The sequence below is a fragment of the Phlebotomus papatasi genome, chromosome 1 (genome assembly GCF_024763615.1).
Source record: "Phlebotomus papatasi isolate M1 chromosome 1, Ppap_2.1, whole genome shotgun sequence".
In the NCBI taxonomy this organism is placed as follows: Eukaryota; Metazoa; Arthropoda; class Insecta; order Diptera; family Psychodidae; genus Phlebotomus; species Phlebotomus papatasi.
Genome location: NC_077222.1, coordinates 5322944 through 5344558, shown reverse-complemented (window position 1 = coordinate 5344558; position 21615 = coordinate 5322944). Strand labels below are relative to the sequence as shown.

The window sequence follows — 21615 nt, the reverse complement described above, 5'->3', positions numbered from 1 at the left end:
AATCGTTTCGCTATGTTCCTAGTGGATTTCACCGATTTGAACCATTGATCCTTTTCAGGAAATTTGAAACATCGACCTGGCTATTAAGATTATTAAACTGGGTCAAATAAATTATAAACATATTGAAAACAATAAAATATTCGAAGCTTGTGTCGTCCGAAGGTAGGTCGCTTTCGTCTACTAAAATTTTGATTAGCTGAATTGATTTTTTTTGTAATTTCTGTCTCAAATTTAAAGAAAAGAAGATGGCAAATCGTTCCAGCTTTGCAGAATGCTCGAATTCACACGAAATAGCTATCTTTTTGGGTGTATGTATACCGGTTTATTGACGATTAAATTCATTCAAAAATCGGAAAACAATTCTGAACTAAGAAATAGGTTGAAAAGTGTACATTTCAGAAGAATGTTCTTATCATTATCAACATGTAACTAACTAGGAACAATTCAAGTTTAACTAAGAACAATCCAAAACAGTGGGAAATGTATGATTTTACACCATTTTCGCGATTCCTAAAAAAAAATAAAAATCATTTTGTTTATATTTCTAAACAACTGATTCCATGAAAATATTATGTCGCGCTGAAATTGCTTTTCAATGAAACTTCTCTCATTTATTTGTTGTAAAATTGCTAATAGATAATAAATCTGTGCTTGAAAAGTGTACATTTCTGATTTTCAATAGCTTTTTTTTAGAAAACTACCAGAGCGACCACAAAGCGACCACCTTCAACGAACAATATTTAAAAAGCGACCACACGACACCATGTTTTATAGCTTCGACCCGGCCGGAACAAAATCGGAGTTATAACATATTTCCATGATAATAGTCTGACAAAAATCTGAGTTCGATTTGTATTATATTTTTCATTTAAAAATATATGATATTCGTACTCTGTAATTGTCCGGGATATGTTCCACTCATTCTACAGTGTCTCTGATATGTTCCACTGCCACAATAACATCGAAAATAAATGTGCATTTTTTTTACTATTTTGCAAAGATTTATACGAAAAGAGGCATAAAAGTAGCCAATGAAGCTTAAGAATTACGTTTCCTGTAAGAAAATGGCCTCATCAGATGATAAAATTAATAATTGTGATTCACACGTACACGGCAGTCACACCAATACAGTAGAGTCTCGTTATAAGCCATCGCTCTATAGTCCACAATTTATCGACCGTTGATTTCAAAACACTGATTTTAAGTTAGGTTATGTTTTTTAGTATGCGACATGCATAATTATTTTAATATTTTTGGCAAACTTTATTAAGTAGTTGTGATAATTGTGATCCACAATGAAGAGAACAAGGACAAGTACCACAATCGCAAAGAAAGTGGAAGCCGTCGAGCAATTTCAATACTAAAAGTCGTTGATAATTTTAAAAAATTACATGGACTATAGTGCGACTCAAGTGTCAAATTTGAAACCAAATATGGACTATAGCGAGATTCTACTGTACTAATGCTGGCAAAAAGTCTCTTCCACTAGCAAAACGACACAGTCTTTTATATGGAGGGTAGGTCTACAATCGGCCTACTATCCCGACTATAGTAGACCTACTCTACCTATTAGTATATAATATTTATCTAATATTGTACAACATTTGTTCCGGCCGGGGATTTTGTTCTGGCCGGGTTTGGTCAGCTCGGTCAGCTGGGTTGTCAGTGAATTTTTCGGAAAGTGTGTTTTGCTTGCAGTGGATGTTGTTTACTAATAAAAAAAAGTGTATTTTACTTGAAAACTTAGTGATTTTTTGAGTTTGCCTCACCATGGCGGATGCAGCGGCTCGTCAGCTTCAGTATGAATATAAAGCGGTAAGTTGAAAACTATTAATTATGCTGAAAATCGATGTGATGTCTTGGGAGTGACATAACCAAACTTTTTATACGTTTCCAAACGCATTTTTTGGGCTTTTGGGGCTAGAGGGATTCTCTGAGAATTTGCAATTATTTTCATTGTAGAACTCAAATCTTGTTCTGCAAGCCGATGTCCGATTGATAGAGAGACCGCGGCGGGATGAAGCTACAGGAGAGGTGGTGTCTCTTGTGGGTAAGCTTGAGGGCACACGGATGGGGGATAGGTACCAGCGTACAAAGCCGGAGAAGACAGAAGAGAGAAAAGCCAAGCGCCAGAAGAGAGATGAGGCTCAGTATGATTTTGATCGCATGAAGGGCGCTACTTTGCTCTCTGAAGGAATTGACGAAATGGTGGGCATTGTTTATCGCCCTAAGACACAAGATACCCGCCAAACATATGAAGTCCTATTGAGTTTTATCCAAGAATCCCTTGGGGATCAACCTAGAGATATTCTCTGTGGAGCTGCAGATGAGATTCTAGCTGTGCTGAAGAATGACAAATTGAAGGATCGGGAGAAGAGGAAGGATATTGATTCGCTTCTGGGAAATGTGACTGAAGAGAGATTCGCTTTGCTGGTGAATTTGGGGAAGAAAATCACAGATTTTGGATCTGAGGCATCGAGTACGATAAAAGTGGGCGGAGAGGAACAGATAGATGAGACTTATGGGATCAATGTGCAGTTTGAGGAATCCGAGGAGGAAAGTGATGAGGATATTTATGGGGAAATTCGCGAGGAAGATGGTCAGGATGAGGGAGAAGAAGCCAGAATTGATAATACACTCCATGCTGAGAATCTGGGAGGTTCTGAGGAGTCTAAGAAAGAGAAATCTCTTCATCCACTTGACATCGATGCCTACTGGCTTCAGAGATGCTTAAGTAAATTCTACAATGATGCCATGGTATCCCAGGCTAAGGCATCTGAAGTCCTGAAGATCCTCAAGGATTCCAATGATGATCGTGATTGTGAAAATCAATTGGTTCTTCTGCTTGGCTTCGATTGCTTCGACTTCATCAAGAAGCTGAAGAAGAATCGCGAAATGATTCTCTACTGCACAATGCTGGCATCCAGTCAGAGTGAATCCGAGAGGCAGAAGATCCGGGAGCAAATGCGTTCGGATCCATTGCTGGCAAAAATTCTCAGGCAACTGGACACTGGGAAGAATATTGATGAAGATGATGATAGTCATCTAACTCGCCTGCAGAAGAAGTACAAGGAGGAACAGCTGAAGGGAGAGGAGGAAGATGAGCAAATGGGAAAGAATCGAAAAGTGCTAGAACTGGAGGATCTAATCTTTGCTGCAGGATCGCATTTTATGGCCAATAAACGCTGTACACTTCCCGATGGATCTTTCCGGAAACAGAGGAAAGGATATGAGGAAGTTCATGTGCCAGCTCTTAAACCCGAACCTTTCGGTAAGGATGAAGAGCTCGTGCCAATTGATAAACTCCCAAAATACGTTCAGCCGGTTTTTGACGGTTTCAAGACACTAAATCGCATTCAGAGTCGACTGTGGAAATTTGCCCTGGAATCCGATGACAATATGCTTCTCTGTGCTCCAACTGGAGCAGGAAAGACAAATGTAGCCCTCTTGACAATGATGCGAGAGATTGGGAAACACATTAATGACGATGGATCCATCAATACGGAAGAATTTAAAATAATTTATGTGGCTCCAATGAGATCTCTGGTGCAGGAAATGGTGGGAAATTTCGGAAAGAGGCTCGGATGCTACAATCTGATAGTTTCGGAGTTGACAGGAGATCATCAGTTGACAAGGGAGCAAATAGCAGCCACCCAAGTTATCGTCTGCACTCCAGAAAAATGGGATATCATCACGCGAAAGGGCGGAGAAAAGACCTACACATCCCTCGTCAGATTGGTGATAATCGACGAAATTCATCTGTTGCACGATGAAAGAGGTCCAGTTCTTGAAGCCCTCGTGGCTCGAACACTCCGTAACATCGAAACAACTCAAGAGGACATCCGATTAGTCGGACTATCAGCCACTCTGCCCAATTACCACGATGTCGCTAGATTCCTCCGAGTCCGTCTCGATCGCCCCGACAAAGGACTCTTCTATTTCGACAACAGTTTCCGGCCCGTCGCCCTGGAGCAACAATATATAGGAGTGACAGAGAAGAAAGCCCTCAAGAGATTCCAAGTCATGAATGACATTGTCTATGAGAAGACCATCGAACACGCTGGACGCAATCAAGTGCTGATTTTTGTGCATTCTCGCAAGGAAACAGGAAAGACAGCCAGAGCCATTAGGGATATGTGCCTGGAAAAGGACACCCTAGGCAGTTTCTTGCGCGAAGGATCAGCCAGTATGGAAGTTCTGCGATCGGAGGCAGAGCAAGTGAAGAATTCGGAATTGAAGGAGCTTCTGCCGTATGGCTTTGCAATTCATCATGCGGGAATGACGAGAGTGGACAGGACACTAGTGGAGGATTTGTTTGCAGACAGGCATATCCAGGTGCTCGTATCAACGGCTACTTTGGCTTGGGGAGTTAATCTTCCAGCTCACACAGTTATTATCAAAGGAACGCAAGTCTACAATCCTGAAAAGGGTGAGTACCATTTCATATTTGACAAAACTGTTTTGAAGAAAAGATTTTGGAAAAAAGAAAATTTGAAAAGAAAATTCTCATTCCAATTTTGAGAAATATGCTGCTGTCGAAGGAAAATACTTTTCGATACATTTAGTTTTCTAATAAAATATTTTAAAAAATCGTTTTTAAGCCACTAACTAATTGCTCTCATAATTTTGGGAGAATGTTTTGTAAAAAAAAGCATTTTATGATATTTGACGCAATACACTTCAAAATGCTCAATTTTGACGAAATTTTTGGAGGAAAACTGTCAAAATGTAACTTCAAAAAGTGATTTTGAAGAAAATCGCTTTTATATTACATTGCTGATAATTTTTAAAGAAAATGCGTCTATGCGTAGGCAGTTCTTAATTTATATTTATTTCAAAGAAATACTCTGTATTTTTAGTTATTCAGAGATCCATAAGAACGTTTTTGTAACGTTCGTTCTTACGCCATTAAAGAACAGCTTCTATAGATTCAATTTTTTACGTTTTTCTTTTTAAACGAAATTCACAAATTGCATTTTGACACAATTTTCAAACTGCATTTTGACGAAAATTTTTCAGGAAAAACTGATTTTCAAAATTAGTGTCAAAAGGGGATTTTGAACAAAATTGTTCTCACATTATGGTGTCTATACACTAGAAGTAATTTTCGTCAAAGATTGTCTTTTTTAAATTCCGACGTTTCTGCCTACAAGGATAAGAAAAATTTTCTTTAAAAATGCATTTTTCAAAGAAATTACTCCTAGTGTGTAGATGCCTTTACATTTCTGATAAATTTTGAAGAAAATTTGTCTAGTGTGAAGTCTATTCAAAACTTGTTTTATTTTCAAGCAATCGATATTTTGCTTCAAAAACTCAATTTCCTCCAAGAAAAGCTTCTCAGATCCATAAGTACGTTATTGTGCCCTTGTCTAAATCTGTCAAAATTGGTGCAGAAATAGATTAAAAAAAGAATTTCCTTAATAGTGCTTACACACTAGAAGCATTTTCGTCAAGAATTGCATTTTTAAAAAAAATCTGACGTTTCTGCCAACAGATATGGGAAATTTTCTTTAAAGATATTTTTTAAAGAAATTTCTTCTAGTGTGTAGAGGCCATAAAGAACCAATCAACGCAAACAATTAACTTTCTAGGACAGTTTTCATCAAAAATATACTTCAAAATCAGTTTTATAAAAATAATTAATTTATAAAATTAAACTTAACAACTTGATCTCTTAAAACGTTTTGTGTTTGAGATTGTTTTTCACATACATTTATCATTTTCTTTCCTAAGGAAGGGGAATTTGCTATGCTATTTAAGGGGTTACGTGGATCACAAAGACTAAAAAACACCATATTTTCTGTATTTTTTTTTTTATCGACATAAGCAATTTTTATTTTAGTTTAAGTCCTTAAGCATATAAAAGTACAAAATTTAAAATATATTTTCTGAAATTTTCATTTAAATATCTTTAAAATTCAGCCATTAGGACTTAATTTTTGAAGATTTATTTTGAAAAAAAACATGCTTTTCCGTGGACAAGATTTCTCAGAGTAACAGAAATTTGGATTTTTGGCAGAATTTTATACAAAAAATACAATTTTCGGCGTATTTTATACCACGTTTTGTCTTGTAAAATAAGTTGTGATCAAGACAAAATAAATCTACTGATCAAGTATGAGTTTAAGTCACCAGGAAATATTTAGTTTTTTGATGTCAGATGAATACACTCTGAGAAATCTTGTCCACCGAAAACTCAGTAATTTTTTTTTTTAAAATTGTCTCCGAAAATCAGGTCTCAAGGGCTGAATTTTTAAGATTTTAAAACGAAAATTTCAGAAGATATGGTTAAAATGTTAAACTTTTATAATGCTTAAAATCTCGAATTAAATTTTTGTTTATTATATTAATAAAAGATATCCAGGAAATATGCTGTTTTTTTCTTAGGACCCACGTAACCCCTTAAGAAGGGCTATTTAGGGATTCTCTTCCTAAATAGCAATTTTAGTCATTTTTGGAAATTTTTCCACAGAAATTGAATAAAATACTATCCCAAGAAGCTTCCACAAACACTTTTCTCACTTTTGTTTTAGCAGTGAAACAAAAGATTTTCATTTATTCTGACAATTCGTTGAATTTTGTTCAAATGTATAACGGTGAAGTTTTGAAGCAAAATTTTTGATGAAAAATATATTGATTTTGAAGACAAATTTCCTTCAAAAACTCATCTATTTGCCGATAATTCTCACCAATAAGTAAACATTTTTTTTTTAAGGACACTGAAGATTTTTTTTACAGAACTTTTACATTTTGTGTAGACACCTTTGTCCACAAAAAACTATTATGTCAAAGATTTTTAACAGACACCTTTTTCACTAGTGAAACGTTAAATTTCCATGAAATTCCATTCGAAGCACATGACACTTTGGATCAAGTAAAGGCCTGTACATGTTGGGAGAAATTTTCACCAAAAAATGCATTTTTGAAGGAAATTGTCTGTAGTGCTGTATGTGGAAAGATCAACATTTTGTGAAAAACACTTTTGAGGAAAAGTGCTCCCGACGTGGAGAGGCCTTAAACGAAAAGTATTGAAATGTGCGCAATTTGCTTCAAAATTCTGCTCTTTGATGAAAATTTGTTATAATATGTAAAAGCTTTTAAGACTTCTACACATTGGAAACAATTTTTGGTAAAAATCGTTTCTTTTGGCAGGATTTTGACATTTCCCCCAGTACAAGGAATATCCTTTAAAAAATCTTTTTTTTTTTAACAAAAATTCCGTTTTTGAAGGAAATTGTCTGCAATACTGTAATGGACTCTATACATTATAGAGGTGCATACTGAAGAGTTTTTCCTACACAAGCGTAGGCAATATGCTTCAATATGGACATAAATTGCTCTAGTGTGTAGAGGCCATTAAACGAAAACTATTCAAATGTGAGCGATTTGCTTCAAAATTCCTCATTTTGATGAAAATTTCTTACAATATACAAGCTTTTAATGCTTTGGAAACAATTGGATACATTGGAAGCAATTTTTGTTAAAAATTGTCTTTTTGACAGAATGTTCAGGTTTCCACTTATAGTAGTACAAAGAATATCCTTCAAAAAATCATCTTTTTGACGAAAATTTCTCCCAATATGTAGATGCCTTAACTTTTTCAGAATATGCTGCAAGTCAATTTCCTTATTTTTTGGTCAAAAGTATCTTAGCTTAGGAATTAATAGAACTCCTACGAAAAAAATATCTGATATCGTCTTTATAATTTGTAATAGGTCACAGGAATCGATTTTTTTTCGACTGTCAATCGTCTAGAAAAATTTTTTTCCATAGGGGCCTCTCGACATTCATTTTCTATACGTTTTTGCATAGAGGCACTGAAGACTAATGGCAAGTTTTTTCCTAAAGGGAATTGACTTATCAGTCTCAGATATTCCGAAATTGTGCATTAAATTATCTAAAAATACATATTTCATAATATTCGCCGAAATAATACAAGAACTATTTTTATTACAAAGAAAAATTTTTAGAAGGAAAAGCCGAAAAATAGCTTCACTCTTTATTAGGCTTAATGGACCCCTGTTTTTCCCAAAATAACTATATCTACGTTTATACCTGTACATTTTTCTTTGTCTACTCAGAGTTCCAAAAGAGACGAGAGAGTTATGGCCTCTACACATTGGGAGCAATTTTTGTCAAAAATTGCTTTTTTGAAGGAAATTCCCTGCAGCGTTGTAGGGGGAAACGTCAAATTTCTGTCAAAAACGCAATTTTTGACGAAAATTGCTCCCAATGTGTAGACACCTTTAACTCTTTCGTCTCTTTTGGGACTGTAGTACCCAAAGAAGTATATGCATTTTCTATGAAAAACAATGTTTTTTAATTATTCAGAACTGATAAAAATCCGATTCTTGTGGATGATTACAAACTTTAAGGATGTCCAAATGTAAGATATTTTTTGTAGGACTTCAATTAATTCCTGAGCTTAGATATTTTTGATTAAAAATTGTGAAATTGGCTTGCAGCATATGCTGCGGTCCGGAAAGAGTTAAGCACAACTAAGTTCTTTTGAAGAATTCATTTTTAATCAAAATCATTTTGAAGCATGATTTTGATGAAAAAAATTGCAATTTTTTGACGAGACAAAAAATATTAAATTTTGATAATCTTATCTGAAAATTCCTGCAAGAAATGAATTAAAGATTATTTATTGCCTGATTTCAGGCCGTTGGACTGAGTTGGGGGCTCTTGATGTCCTTCAGATGCTGGGTCGAGCTGGTCGACCTCAGTATGACACAAAAGGTGAGGGTATCTTGATCACAAATCACAGTGAGCTCCAGTATTACTTGTCCCTGCTGAATCAGCAATTGCCCATTGAGTCACAGTTTGTGTCCAAGATGCCTGACATGTTGAATGCTGAAATTGTCCTAGGGACAGTTCAGAGTGTCAAAGAAGCGGTCAATTGGCTGGGATATACGTATTTGTATATCCGAATGTTGCGTCAGCCAACACTCTATGGTATTTCCCATGATCAGATGAAGGAGGATCCGCTGCTAGAGACGCACAGGGCAGATTTAGTGCACACCGCTGCACTTCATCTCGATCGCAGTGAATTGATAAAGTATGACAGGAAAACGGGGAATTTTCAGGTGACTGAATTGGGGCGAATTGCTTCGCACTACTATTGCACTCATGACACAATTATGACGTACAATCAACTGCTAAAGCCGACACTGAGTGAAATTGAGTTGTTTAGGGCTTTTTCACTTTCTGGGGAATTTAGGAATATCACGGTGAGGGAGGAGGAGAAGCTTGAGTTGCAGAAGTTGATGGAGAGAGTTCCGATACCGATTAAGGAGAGTATTGAAGAGCCAAGTGCTAAGGTTAATGTTCTGCTGCAGGCTTATATTTCTCAATTGAAATTAGAGGGGTTTGCTCTCATGTCCGATATGGTTTATGTGACTCAGTCAGCTTCGAGATTGCTGAGGGCTATTTACGAGATGGTTTTGTACAGAGGATGGGCACAATTGGGTGAGAAATCTCTGACACTGTGCAAGATGATTGATCGGAGAATGTGGCAGAGTATGTCACCGCTTAGGCAATTCCGGAAGATGCCGGAGGAGATTGTCAAGAAGATTGAGAAGAAGAATTTCCCATGGGAGAGATTGTATGATCTGGAGCCCCATGAGATTGGGGAATTGGTGAGGGTGCCCAAATTGGGAAAGACAATCCATAAATTTGTCCATCAATTCCCAAAATTGGATCTCTCAACGCATATTCAGCCCATTAATACGTCCACTTTGCGAGTTGAACTGAGTATCACTCCGGATTTTCAGTGGGACGAAAAAGTTCATGGGCAATCGGAGGCTTTTTGGATTTTGGTGGAAGATGTTGATTCAGAAGTTATTCTTCATCATGAATTTTTCTTGCTGAAGATGAAATACTGTCAGGATGAGCATTTGATAAAGTTCTTCGTGCCGGTTTTTGAACCACTTCCACCGCAGTATTTTTTGAGAATTGTATCGGATCGCTGGCTTGGAGCGGAAACTCAGCTTCCGGTGTCCTTTAGGCATTTGATTCTGCCAGAAAAGAACCTCCCGCCGACGGAATTGCTCGATTTGCAGCCACTTCCGATAACGGCTCTGAGGAATCCAAAGTATGAAGCTTTCTACAATGATCCCTTGCCACCATTTCCACGCTTTCCACAATTCAATCCAATTCAGACGCAAGTCTTCAATGCTGTCTACAACAGCGACGATAATATCTACATTGGAGCTCCGACGGGATCAGGGAAGACGACCATCGCGGAATTTGCCATCTTCAGGCTTTTTGCGCAGAATACAGAAGGGCGGTGTGTCTACTTGGTTTCCAGGGAAGCTCAAGCGGATCTGATGTTCAATGAATGGCATTCGCGTTTTGGGCAGAAATTGGGATACAAAGTTGTCAAGCTTACAGGAGAAACGGGAACGGATTTGAAGCTCCTGGCCAAGGGACAAATTATCATAACAACGGCTGAAAAATGGGATGTACTCTCCCGTCGATGGAAGCAAAGGAAGAACGTACAAAACATCCAACTGTTCATTGTGGATGAACTTCAGTTGATTGGCGGGGAAGATGGTCCGGTTCTCGAGGTAGTTTGCTCCCGGATGCGCTATATTTCCTCCCAGATTGAAAAACAAATCAGGATTGTGGCCCTTTCTTCCTCCTTAGCCAATTCTCGCGATATTGCTCAATGGCTTGGCTGCAATACGAGTGTAACGTTCAATTTCCACCCAAGCGTTCGTCCAGTTCCACTCGAACTTCACGTACAGGGATTCAACATAACGCACCATGCCTCGAGGATTGCAGCCATGTCCAAGCCTGTTTACAATGCCATAATCAAGTATAGCCCTCACAAACCGGTGATTGTTTTTGTATCTTCCCGGAAGCAAGCTAGACTAACGTCCATTGACATTCTAACGTACTGCGCAGCTGAATCTCAATCCAATAGATTCTTCCATGCTGACAAGGAACTCATCAAACCCTTCTTGGATATGATGTCAGACAAAACGCTCAAAGAAACCCTCTCTCAGGGAGTTGCCTACATCCACGAAGGACTAACACAATCTGATCATCGCTTAGTGGAACAGATCTTTGAAACTGAAGCTGTTCAGGTGGCCGTCGTTACGCGCGAACTAGCATGGGGCTTGAATATCAGTGCTCACTTGGTCATCATCATGGACACTCAGTACTACAATGGCAAGAATCATTCCTACGAGGACTACCCCGTGACGGATGTAATGCAGATGATCGGCAGAGCAAATCGTCCTCTTCATGATAAAGATGCCAAATGCGTTCTGATGTGTCAGAATTCCAAGAAGGAATTCTACAAGAAGTTCCTCAATGAGAGTCTTCCGGTGGAGAGCCACCTAGATCACAGGCTCCATGATCATTTCAATGCAGAAATCGTGACGAAAACCATTGAGAATAAGCAGGATGCAGTGGACTATCTCACCTGGACCTTCCTCTATAGGCGTCTCACGCAGAATCCCAACTACTACAATCTGCAGGGAGTCACGCATAGGCATCTTTCGGACCATTTGTCGGAACTTGTGGAGAATACTTTGTCCGATCTGGAGCAGTCAAAGTGCATCAGCATTGAAGATGACATGGACACATTGCCACTGAACTTGGGAATGATTTCAGCTTACTACTACATCAACTACACAACTATTGGTAAGTTTAACCCATTCCTTACCATGGTATTATACATCATACGCAAATTGAGTGATTTTAGATGATTTATTCCTGGGCAATTGTTATCCGAATTGCTGTCGGGAATGGATTTTTAGTAACTTTAGTACATTTACATTTTTTACATTTATTGATAAAGCAGTAGGGCATGCCCTCTTATACAGGAATAGTGTACATAATAAAAGAAGAAAAATAATAAAAAAACAAATGAACAACATAAAATAAAACGAAAAAGAAAAGGCAGATCTTAGATACTCCCAATCAGTGACGCAAAACGAATCAAAAGCTCCCGCTTGCGAGTTCGTGGGAGTTCATTCCAAAAAATGACTCCCCCAACGAATAATTAGTATATTAGTATAGTAGATTAATTAGTAATTCAATTACTTGAGAAAAATAGTCCAACAGAGATGAAAATACATCTTGTTGTTCTTTTTTCGCTTCGCGGAAAGTCACGCAAAACCTTTGCTCAAAATGGCGGACGGAAAATTCGACATCCCGTCGAATTTGTTAAAATAGGCATTCATCCTTTTTCCTGATTTGAATTCTGATTGCCAATGTGTTTTCTTGGATAGTTATGGCTCTGGCGCACCTTTTAGATCAGGAAAATTTCATGTCGAAATTCGAAACCCTTTCTTTCTCACATGTTTTCCATATGACTATCTCATTCTTTCGCACAGCAAATTCGATTGAGCTAAATTGAATTTGGAGTGATGTTTCAGAGAAGAAGAAGAGTGCGAGAGAATGAGATAGACATATGCAAAACATGTGAGAAAGAAAGGGATCCGAACTTCGACTTCATGAAATTTTCTTGATCTAAAAGGTGTGCCGGAGCCATTACTCTATCTAAATCAATTGAGTTTCTATTGAATTAATGTAAAGAATTCAAATTCGTTACCGTTAAGACGTGTGTCTGAGAATGGCTCCCCGCGCCCCCATAATAGATATATATTTTTCTTTTCAAAAAGATCACCTATTAACCTGTAAGAAACTAATTCTAAAATATCAATATTCTATCTCAAGTATTTCTAGTACATTGGCTGAATGAGTTACTTTGTTTGATTTTTTGACATTCCAACTCATTGCACATTATTTTTTTTTTCATAAAAGTAACACTAAAATTTCATAAAAGAAATAAACACGATTTTTGCATCAAATTCTTCATAATTAACCCGAGGCAGATTTAGCCAATAAATTATATTTTTCATTGAGTATAGAGTAATTGTACCCAATTCCGACCAGCTTGCAATTTCGGCCACTGTTTTTGTTCTTCGAATTTCCATGAGTTTTTAGTTTTTGTATACTCTGGAGATTATACAATGCAAAAAATAACAAAAAAAAAAGTTGCTCCTACTACCAAGATCATGAGAAAAAGACTTCGGAAAAATTCCAGAAAGACAAGGAACTATGAGAATGAAGGTGGTCGAAATAGGCCACCAAAGCTATGTCCACATTTTTATTCATTGAAAAATATATTAAGAATGATTTTAGAGAAAATAAAGACGATAAACTATCTACAAGGTTCCAAGCGACACTCATTAAAAAGAAGTAATAAAAAAAATTCAACATGTATTAGAAATATTACAGTTTAAACTTAAGACTTTGGCGCTTGCATGCAATTATACCGAAATTTTGCACACTATTTTGTAGAAAAAAAATTTTATCGACTGTCGATTCCTAAAACTGTATAAGACCACATAAATCGTAATTTACTTCGTGAAATATATCAATTTCTAATGTTTTTTCTACTTCATTTGATGATAATAAGTCTAACAACCTCCCCTCTCGAGGAGCATGTTTATAAATCAAAAATTTTATTAATTAATAAAATGTGAAATACTGTGCATAGGAACACTTATTAATTTGAAATTAAGCTTTCAACGGCCATTTTAATAAGTAACTTATTTATAAATAAGTAAGCTGGTTACTGTGCATACCCCCCTATGTCATCCCACTAACTAATAAACGAAACTCATAAAGTTTCGCATTTCCATTTGGTAAATAATGCTTCCAAATTTTGCAATAATATGTACAGAAGACAAAGTTTTTGACTATTTTGGGAAGTTCTGAATAAAATCGTTCCATAAATAAATGAACAAATTTGGCACAATTTCATAAAGTTTTTGCGTTCTCAATTGCATAACGACAATTTATAGAGATAGATTTTGATCTTTGCCTTTTTGACTCATCATCACTTTCCCAAAGAAATTCTGTACAGCTTTGCTATTGACCTTAAAAAATTGGTTTATTTATAGAACATTTGGCTTTAGAGAGCGACAAAAAATGAATACAAAAAGACTTTTAGTGAGTAAATCTAATGATAAGCCCTAATAAGGGTTTGTTGACTTATGATTTTTTATGGGAAACCTCGAAGTCGCACTAATTTGTTTAGTGATATTTGGATATAGTAAATACATTTGTTAACTGCTATAATTAGGGCGAGATAGAATTTGAAAGAATAATTTATATACTGGCAGTGCAAATAAGACACAAAAATACTTGTTATCATGAAATATATTACTAATTGCAATTGGTCAGCAATAGCAGGAACATCATTTGGGGCCAAAGCTTGGTACGCCACTCGATTCAATGGAATGATTTAGTTAAAGAATTACAGATGATCAACTTTTGAGCAACTTTTGATAGAAAAATCACGTGGGACTATCTGACTAACTTTAGTATCATAGATATATTCAGTAAAATTGACAACAAAATCACAGAAGATCTGGGATTTTTTTGAGAATGTAATAATACACTGAGAAAAAAAGAGGGTGCGATTAACTTTTTTTCCTCATAACTTTAACACTTTTTAGGTGTAAAAATATATCAACATTTTTAATGTTAATTTTACACCTTTTTAAGTGTAAAATTATCATGAAAAAGGGTAACTTTAACCCATAATACACCTAAAAAGGGTAATATTTACACCGATTTCGGATCAATACTGCAGGGTAAAATTAACATTTCTGGAATGTAATTTTAACTTTTTCCGATTGCTCTCAGTGTAATAACAATAATATATTACTCATCAGATTTTGTGAAATAGAAACGGAGTTCTTAACTATAATCAATTGTTAAAAATTGTATTGGTTCTTAAGATTAAAATTGTATTGGTTCTTAAGAAATTGCTATCAACAAGTGATTATTTAGTTGGTTTTCATATTTGATAACACTGTGCAACGATGATTTTGTCCCTGGGTTCTCATGCTATTTTTTCTATTGCTAGGGTCAAATGATTTACGAAAATACTTATCATTTTGATTTCATTTGGATTTTGCGCCTGGTATTTACGAAAAACGGTTTTTTTCCGTTTTTTGATATTTGGGTGCCTATATCTCCGAATCTGCTGAACCGATTTATTTCTCACTAAGGAATAATTTGTTCTCCTTTAGATGCCCGATAAATCCTCTGAACAGATGAAGTTCGTACAACCGACACCAGCGGCGCTGTAGTCCCATAAATGTCAGAAAACATGTAAAAATCGAAATTTGTAGCAACTTTGATCAAGAATATCTCGAAAACTAAAACTGTCCTTAACAATCTGATTTATGGGTTTGATAGAGAATTTTATTAGCTACATTTTTGTTCATATACAACTTTTTGCTCAGATTATTTTTTAGCCTCGAAATAGAGGTTCAAACGAAAAATAAGCATTCAGCCAACTAAATAAAACCTTCAGAATTTCGAGTGTTATTGTTTTTTTTCCTCGCAATTAGGCAGTACAAGCTTTTATTATATTATTTAATACTTAAATTTCGATATTATGGTGATTTTTATATGACATTTTAAATTTTTAAATATTATTTTATTACTTGGAAACTTGTATAAAACTTTAATGTATGTGATATACATAAAGTAACAATTACAAGTTCAAAAACTAGTTTTAGATTTATTTCGACGAAAATCGCGTAATTATGAGGTTAAAATTGTAGGATTGTAGATAAATGTAGGAAAATTTTTTAAAGAATTATAAAAAGAAATGAATTTAGAAAAAGGATTTTTTGCAAAGTTTTCCATATGTAACTGGTATGTAAAAGGTAAAATAGATACTTATTGATTCTAAAACGTAAATTTAACAAGAAATATTCTTTGAAATATTTAAAATTTTGCAATATGCAGTTAATATGCCTTTTTTGTAATAGTCTTTTGAGATTGAAATAACACTGAAATCTTACTGAAGATATTGTTTCAGTTATTACCTTGTATTATATCTAAACACATTTTATAAAGAAATAAGTATTAATAAAGTCTTACAATTGTAAGAAAAGTGAAAATAAGACTCTGGGTTATCTAAACTTGAAAAGAAAAAGTCGAAATGTGCGAAATAGCTAAGTTTTTCTTTAGTTGGCTGGGTGCTCATTTTTCGTTTGAACCTCTATTTCGAGGCTAAAAAATAATCTGAGCAAAAAGTTGTATATGAACAAAAATGTAGCTAATAAAATTCTCTATCAAACCCATAAATCAGATTGTTAAGGACAGTTTTAGTTTTCGAGATATTCTTGATCAAAGTTGCTACAAATTTCGATTTTTCCATGTTTTCTGACATTTATGAGACTACAGCGCCCCTGGTGTCAGTTGTACGAACTTCATCTGTTCAGAGGATTTATCGGGCATCTAAAGGAGAACAAATTATTCCTTAGTGAGAAATAAATCGGTTCAGCAGATTCGGAGATATAGGCACCCAAATATCAAAAAACGGAAAAAACCGTTTTTCGTAAATACCAGGCGCAAAATCCAAATGAAATCAAAATGATAAGTATTTTCGTAAATCATTTGACCCTAGCAATAGAAAAAATAGCATGAGAACCCAGGGACAAAAAAAAGTTTGAAATTGTTGCACAGTGTAATTATTAGTTGAAAATTGTATAGAGAATTTTATGATTAAGTTGGTTTCGATATTTATTGATCAACACTTTGATAGAAATGTATGTAAAACTGATCAAACGTTGGTCAAAAAATCGGATAATCTACTTTTGTGTAGATAAAATCAACTTTTTTACCAATTAGTTGATCAAACTATCAACTGTTGATACAACTTATCTACATTTCTATCAACTAATTGATCAATTGTATGTTTAATCAACTATTTTAATCAACATAGTCGAACTGATTATCAACTATTTTTCTCTGTGTATAAATAATACTCCCTCCGTTCCGAAAAAAGTCGCACGTTTGCTAGTACATTTTATATGAAAAAATGTACGACTCTTTTAGGAACAGAGAGAGTAATAATATAAATAATGTCTCAAGAATCGGGCGGGAATCGAACTCACAACAGCAAAAGCCGAGTCAGAGGCCTCAGCACCGCTTAAATTTTAAAATAATTCAAAGAGAAAATATTTGCAGTGTCCATCGCTGTTTTAGCGTGGATTACGACCTTCCGAGCAATTTTAAATTATTTTGAAACTTGTGATAAGCTTAGATCAGTTTATTGGAGCTGAATTTCATTATGATCGGTTAAGCCTTTTTTAAAGGAATAAAATGACAACGTTGTGAATTTTCAGAAGAATATCGTTAAATTCTCAAGGACTGACAGTTCTTTTTTGCGTAGGTCTCTCAGAAACCGGGATAATTGTGGTTTTTTTTTTTAAATTTTTTTTTGTACCAGAGGGCCTTTTGCGTCCATGTGACGAACATCATCTATTTCGAGATAATTTAGTTTTAGATTATAAGTGATATAGAAATTGGTTTTTCGACAGAGGCGCCTCTAGGTTTGGTCTTAAAAAATTCCAATGTTCTATAAATATGTAGTGTTTTTTAAGACCTTTCGTTTGCGTTCTTACTCATCAAATTCGGCCAGATAGAACCGGATATACGGTGTTTTAAATTTTGTAAATCATAGAAAAAATCGAGTGGTACGAAACTTCCAAGATTCAAAATCTCCTATTGATTCTTAAAGTCTTAAAACTTAGACGAATTTCCTATCATCACATCATAGCTTACTCGTAAACTTTTTAGTTGTATGCAAATGATCCCATTTTTATAATTTATTTGTTTATTTCGACAGAATTGTTCAGTTTATCACTGAACAGCAAGACTAAGATCCGTGGTCTTTTGGAAATTATCTCTTCTGCCGCGGAATATGAAGATATTGTCGTGCGACATCATGAAGAGAATATCTTGAGGAGTTTGGCACAGCGTCTGCCAAATAAACTTGTTGGCCCGAATGGAGTTAGCCCGAAGTAAGTTACTGGAAATAAATCTAATTGGAATCTTTCTCAAATTAATTTCTAATCGATTTCTTTTGTATTAGATACAATGATCCTCATATCAAAACAAATTTGCTCCTCCAAGCTCATTTGTGTCGGTTCCAACTGGGTCCAGAACTGCAGGGTGACACTGAATTGATTCTGGGAAAATCGATTCGTTTAATTCAAGCTTGCGTGGATGTTCTGAGTTCAAATGGTTGGCTTTCTCCGGCCGTAGCTGCCATGGAATTGGCTCAGATGGTGACTCAGGGCATGTGGAGCAAAGATTCGTACTTGAAGCAGTTGCCGCACTTCACGGCTGACATCATCAAACGATGCACCGATAAGAACATTGAGACAGTGTTTGACATCATGGAACTGGAGGATGACGACAGGAGCAGATTGCTGCAGCTGACGGATGCCCAAATGGCCGATGTAGCCAGATTTTGCAATCGCTATCCAAACATTGAATTGAACTTTGAGGTTCTCAATAAGGATCGCATCAATTCGGGCTCAACGGTCAATGTGGTGGTGCAGTTGGAGCGTGAGGATGAAGTAACTGGCCCCGTTATTGCTCCCTTCTTCCCTCAGGTATCTTTTTTTTTCTCGAGAATGGTCCTAGAAACTCCTGAATTCTTACATTTAAAAAACTTTCCCTTGCAGAAACGCGAAGAAGGATGGTGGGTAGTTATTGGAGATCCTCGAACAAATTCCTTGCTCTCCATCAAACGTCTCACTCTGCAGCAAAAGGCCAAAGTGAAGCTGGACTTTGTGGCTCCGAGTCCCGGACAGCATGAGTATACGCTGTATTTCATGAGCGATTCCTACTTGGGATGCGATCAGGAGTACAAGTTTTCCATCAACGTGGGAGACTTTCAGTCAGACAGTGGCTCAGAATCTGATTAAAGGTAAATATGCAAAGTTTCTCCGGCACGCTACTTGATTACGTCGCGATGGTGGAGATTTTCGATTTTAGTCATGAGTCTCCGCAACACGCAAATTTTGAATGTGACTTTAGAGAGGCAGAGAAATAGGAGATAATTTTTGTAGAGAGAAAAATAAACATTTGATCTTATGTATTTTTGTTCTGCAGAATTTGCTCTAGAAAATCAAACATGAGTCAAAATATTGAGTAATGCCGAAAGTGAGCTAAATTTTTCTATGTGAGAGATAAAATTTTGATGAGAAAGTTCCCCTTATGTAAGGTTTCATTTTTTTTTATAAAGATGCTGTTCCTCAATTTATTGGGTTGTCCAATATAAAATGTCGCAAAAAAGGTTGTTTTATATCTGAAGCATTTTAGTGCACAATAAAATTGGATTAGTTCCAACAAAAGGTCCTTCTTATAATCGATTTACAGGAAAAGATAAAACAGGTAAAGGTAGGTTTCTCCTTGAGTATTGCAATTTTTCTTAGCAAAAATATATTACAATAATTTTTATTAATTTCCGTGATATTAGTGAAAGATGAATGGAGATCTTTCCTTTTTCTCCGCGTGAGGGCTCTGTTTTCTCTTGTGAGGCGGCGCTGACAACTGTTCTCAATTTTTAATTTCCGTTAAGCAAAAATCTCCCGCAATTTGAATGAAAATTAATAAAAAAATTATTGAAACAAAGGAGAATGGTCAAACAAAACTGTATGGGCTCTGGTCCCGAAATCGCCACAAGCGAGAGTAGGCGCATTTTGCAGGTACTGATATAAGATTAAAAAATTGCCGGAACCCAGGACGATAAACGCTGCGAGTCCTGGTAAAAAAGGCCTTTATCTTTCCAAAAAATCGCTATTTTGACAACGAATTACGCAAGAACGACTAAAGCGATCTTGATGAAATTCGGTATAGGGTCAGTATGCATATCACCCCCTCCCCCACTCTCCGTTCTGGTAGCCCACAAACAAAATGAGAGCACATTGCCCTATATCTCCTTTCTGAGATAGAAAGCTAAAATTGGGCATGGGAACAAAGCTTGAGGAAGACTTTTAAACCATGCATAGTAACCTCCCCCTCTGTCCCCCTTTCTGATAGCCCTCATACAAAATGAGAGCATTTCACCTTATAACTCATTTCTGAGAAAAGATAGAAAGTTGAAATACAGCATTGGAACAAGTTTTAAAGAAAACTTTTTAATCATAAAGACCAAATCCTTCGTCCATAATCCCTTCTAGTAGCCCACATCCACATACAAAATAAGACTATTTTACCTTATAAGTCCTTTGTAATAGGAGACAGAAAGCTATAATTCGACTAGATGTCTATAAAATATAAATGGATATAAAATCTAGAAAATTATTGTTGACGTTATTAGTTATTCATTTTTTTCATTTTTTTACAAACCAACTACTTCTTCTCAGAAAGGAGGTCAAAGTTCTCTCATTTTGTAAACGGTTACCAAAAGGGGTGAAGGAGGAACGAGTTAACATGCATGGTTGAAAAGTCTTCCATAACTTTTGTTCCCTTGTTGAATTTCAGCTTTCTACCTTATCTCAGAAAGGAGTTATAAGGTAAAGTGCCCCCATTTTGTATGAGGGCTACCAGAACGGAGGGTGGAGGGAGGGGGTGGTATGAATAAATAAAAAGTTTAAAACATACACTGACCCTATACCGAATTTCATCAAGATCATTTTAGCAGTTCTTGTATAATTCATATAGGGGAAACTGGGGCACCACCAAACAGGGGTACCACCAAACACTGCGATTTTTTAAATAAGTATTACACCTCAGAGGGCAAGACCTATATGAAATCATAGATACTATAGGGATGCTTGTCCAGAGAAAGAATGATCCACATAGTTCAAGTAGTTTAGAAATAGGAATCTTTTTTCGCAAAATTGTGAGATTTTGATAATTTTAGTCATTTATATATCTACCTGGAAAATAAAACTGAAATAAGTTACATCAAATTTCACTACACCAGTACTTTCCTACATGTTTTGGGTTAATATTTATGTATCTACTAAAGAAATTAATGTTCACATTTTTTTAAAAGAATATAAAATCCATCACAAAACAGAGTTTGGGGCACCAACAAACAGGCAAATTTCTCACAATTGCAGATGTCGCGAGCGCAGCTTGAATGGCAAAATTTTTCCTCTTATCTTTCTTACTCTTCATCTCCCTCTTTGTTCGATTTCTGAAATTTATATCCATTCATGGGATTTTTATTCAAGACTCAGGAGAAATATAGTTTCAAGAACCCAATTTTGCATTAAATGATTCTTAATGATTCTTAAATGATTTTAATCAAGGATTGACGAATGATTTCTCGATTTTATTACAAATAATCAGAAGAGTGCGTAAAATTTGAACTTTAGGTATAGTGTTTGCCACGATTTTAGTGGCGCTGCTTTCCAGTCAGAAGTCGAATGTTGTCAAAATGATGAAAAATTCATTGAAAAATATGTTCGGTGTGCAGTGCTTTAGTTTTTTGCTATTTTGGTCACTCATTCTAAATTTTGCAGTGCTTTTTTTGAGAATTATTTACATTTTCAATACCTTCTTTATAATTAAGAGTTGTGGTGAACGCCTAAATTAACTTCAATGGGTGAGAAAAACAGGTGTTTTTTGGTGCCCCAGAAAGTGTTTATTGGTACCCCGGGTGGTCGGAAAAAAGCGAAAAATGCATGGTGACACAATTTTCATTTTTACGGAAAATTGAAGTGCTTCACATCATGCTTGTATACATTAATATGCAGCCTATACCTAAGACTATAACATGGGGTAAGCAACATTTTTCAAAAATTCACAGTTTTCTTAGGAAAT

At 35.8% G+C, this 21615-nt stretch overlaps 1 protein-coding gene across 1 annotated transcript; it reads left to right on the top strand.

Annotated features, from left to right (window-relative positions):
- The first annotated feature begins 1662 nt into the window (after positions 1-1662).
- On the top strand, positions 1663-18933 carry LOC129798545 (U5 small nuclear ribonucleoprotein 200 kDa helicase). Its single transcript, XM_055841745.1, has 6 exons — positions 1663-1815; positions 1963-4429; positions 8665-11655; positions 17678-17852; positions 17924-18449; positions 18522-18933. The coding sequence occupies exons 1-6, from the start codon at positions 1771-1773 to the stop codon at positions 18762-18764; spliced, it is 6447 nt and encodes a 2148-aa protein (XP_055697720.1). The 5' UTR covers positions 1663-1770; the 3' UTR covers positions 18765-18933.
- Positions 18934-21615: the final 2682 nt, after the last annotated feature.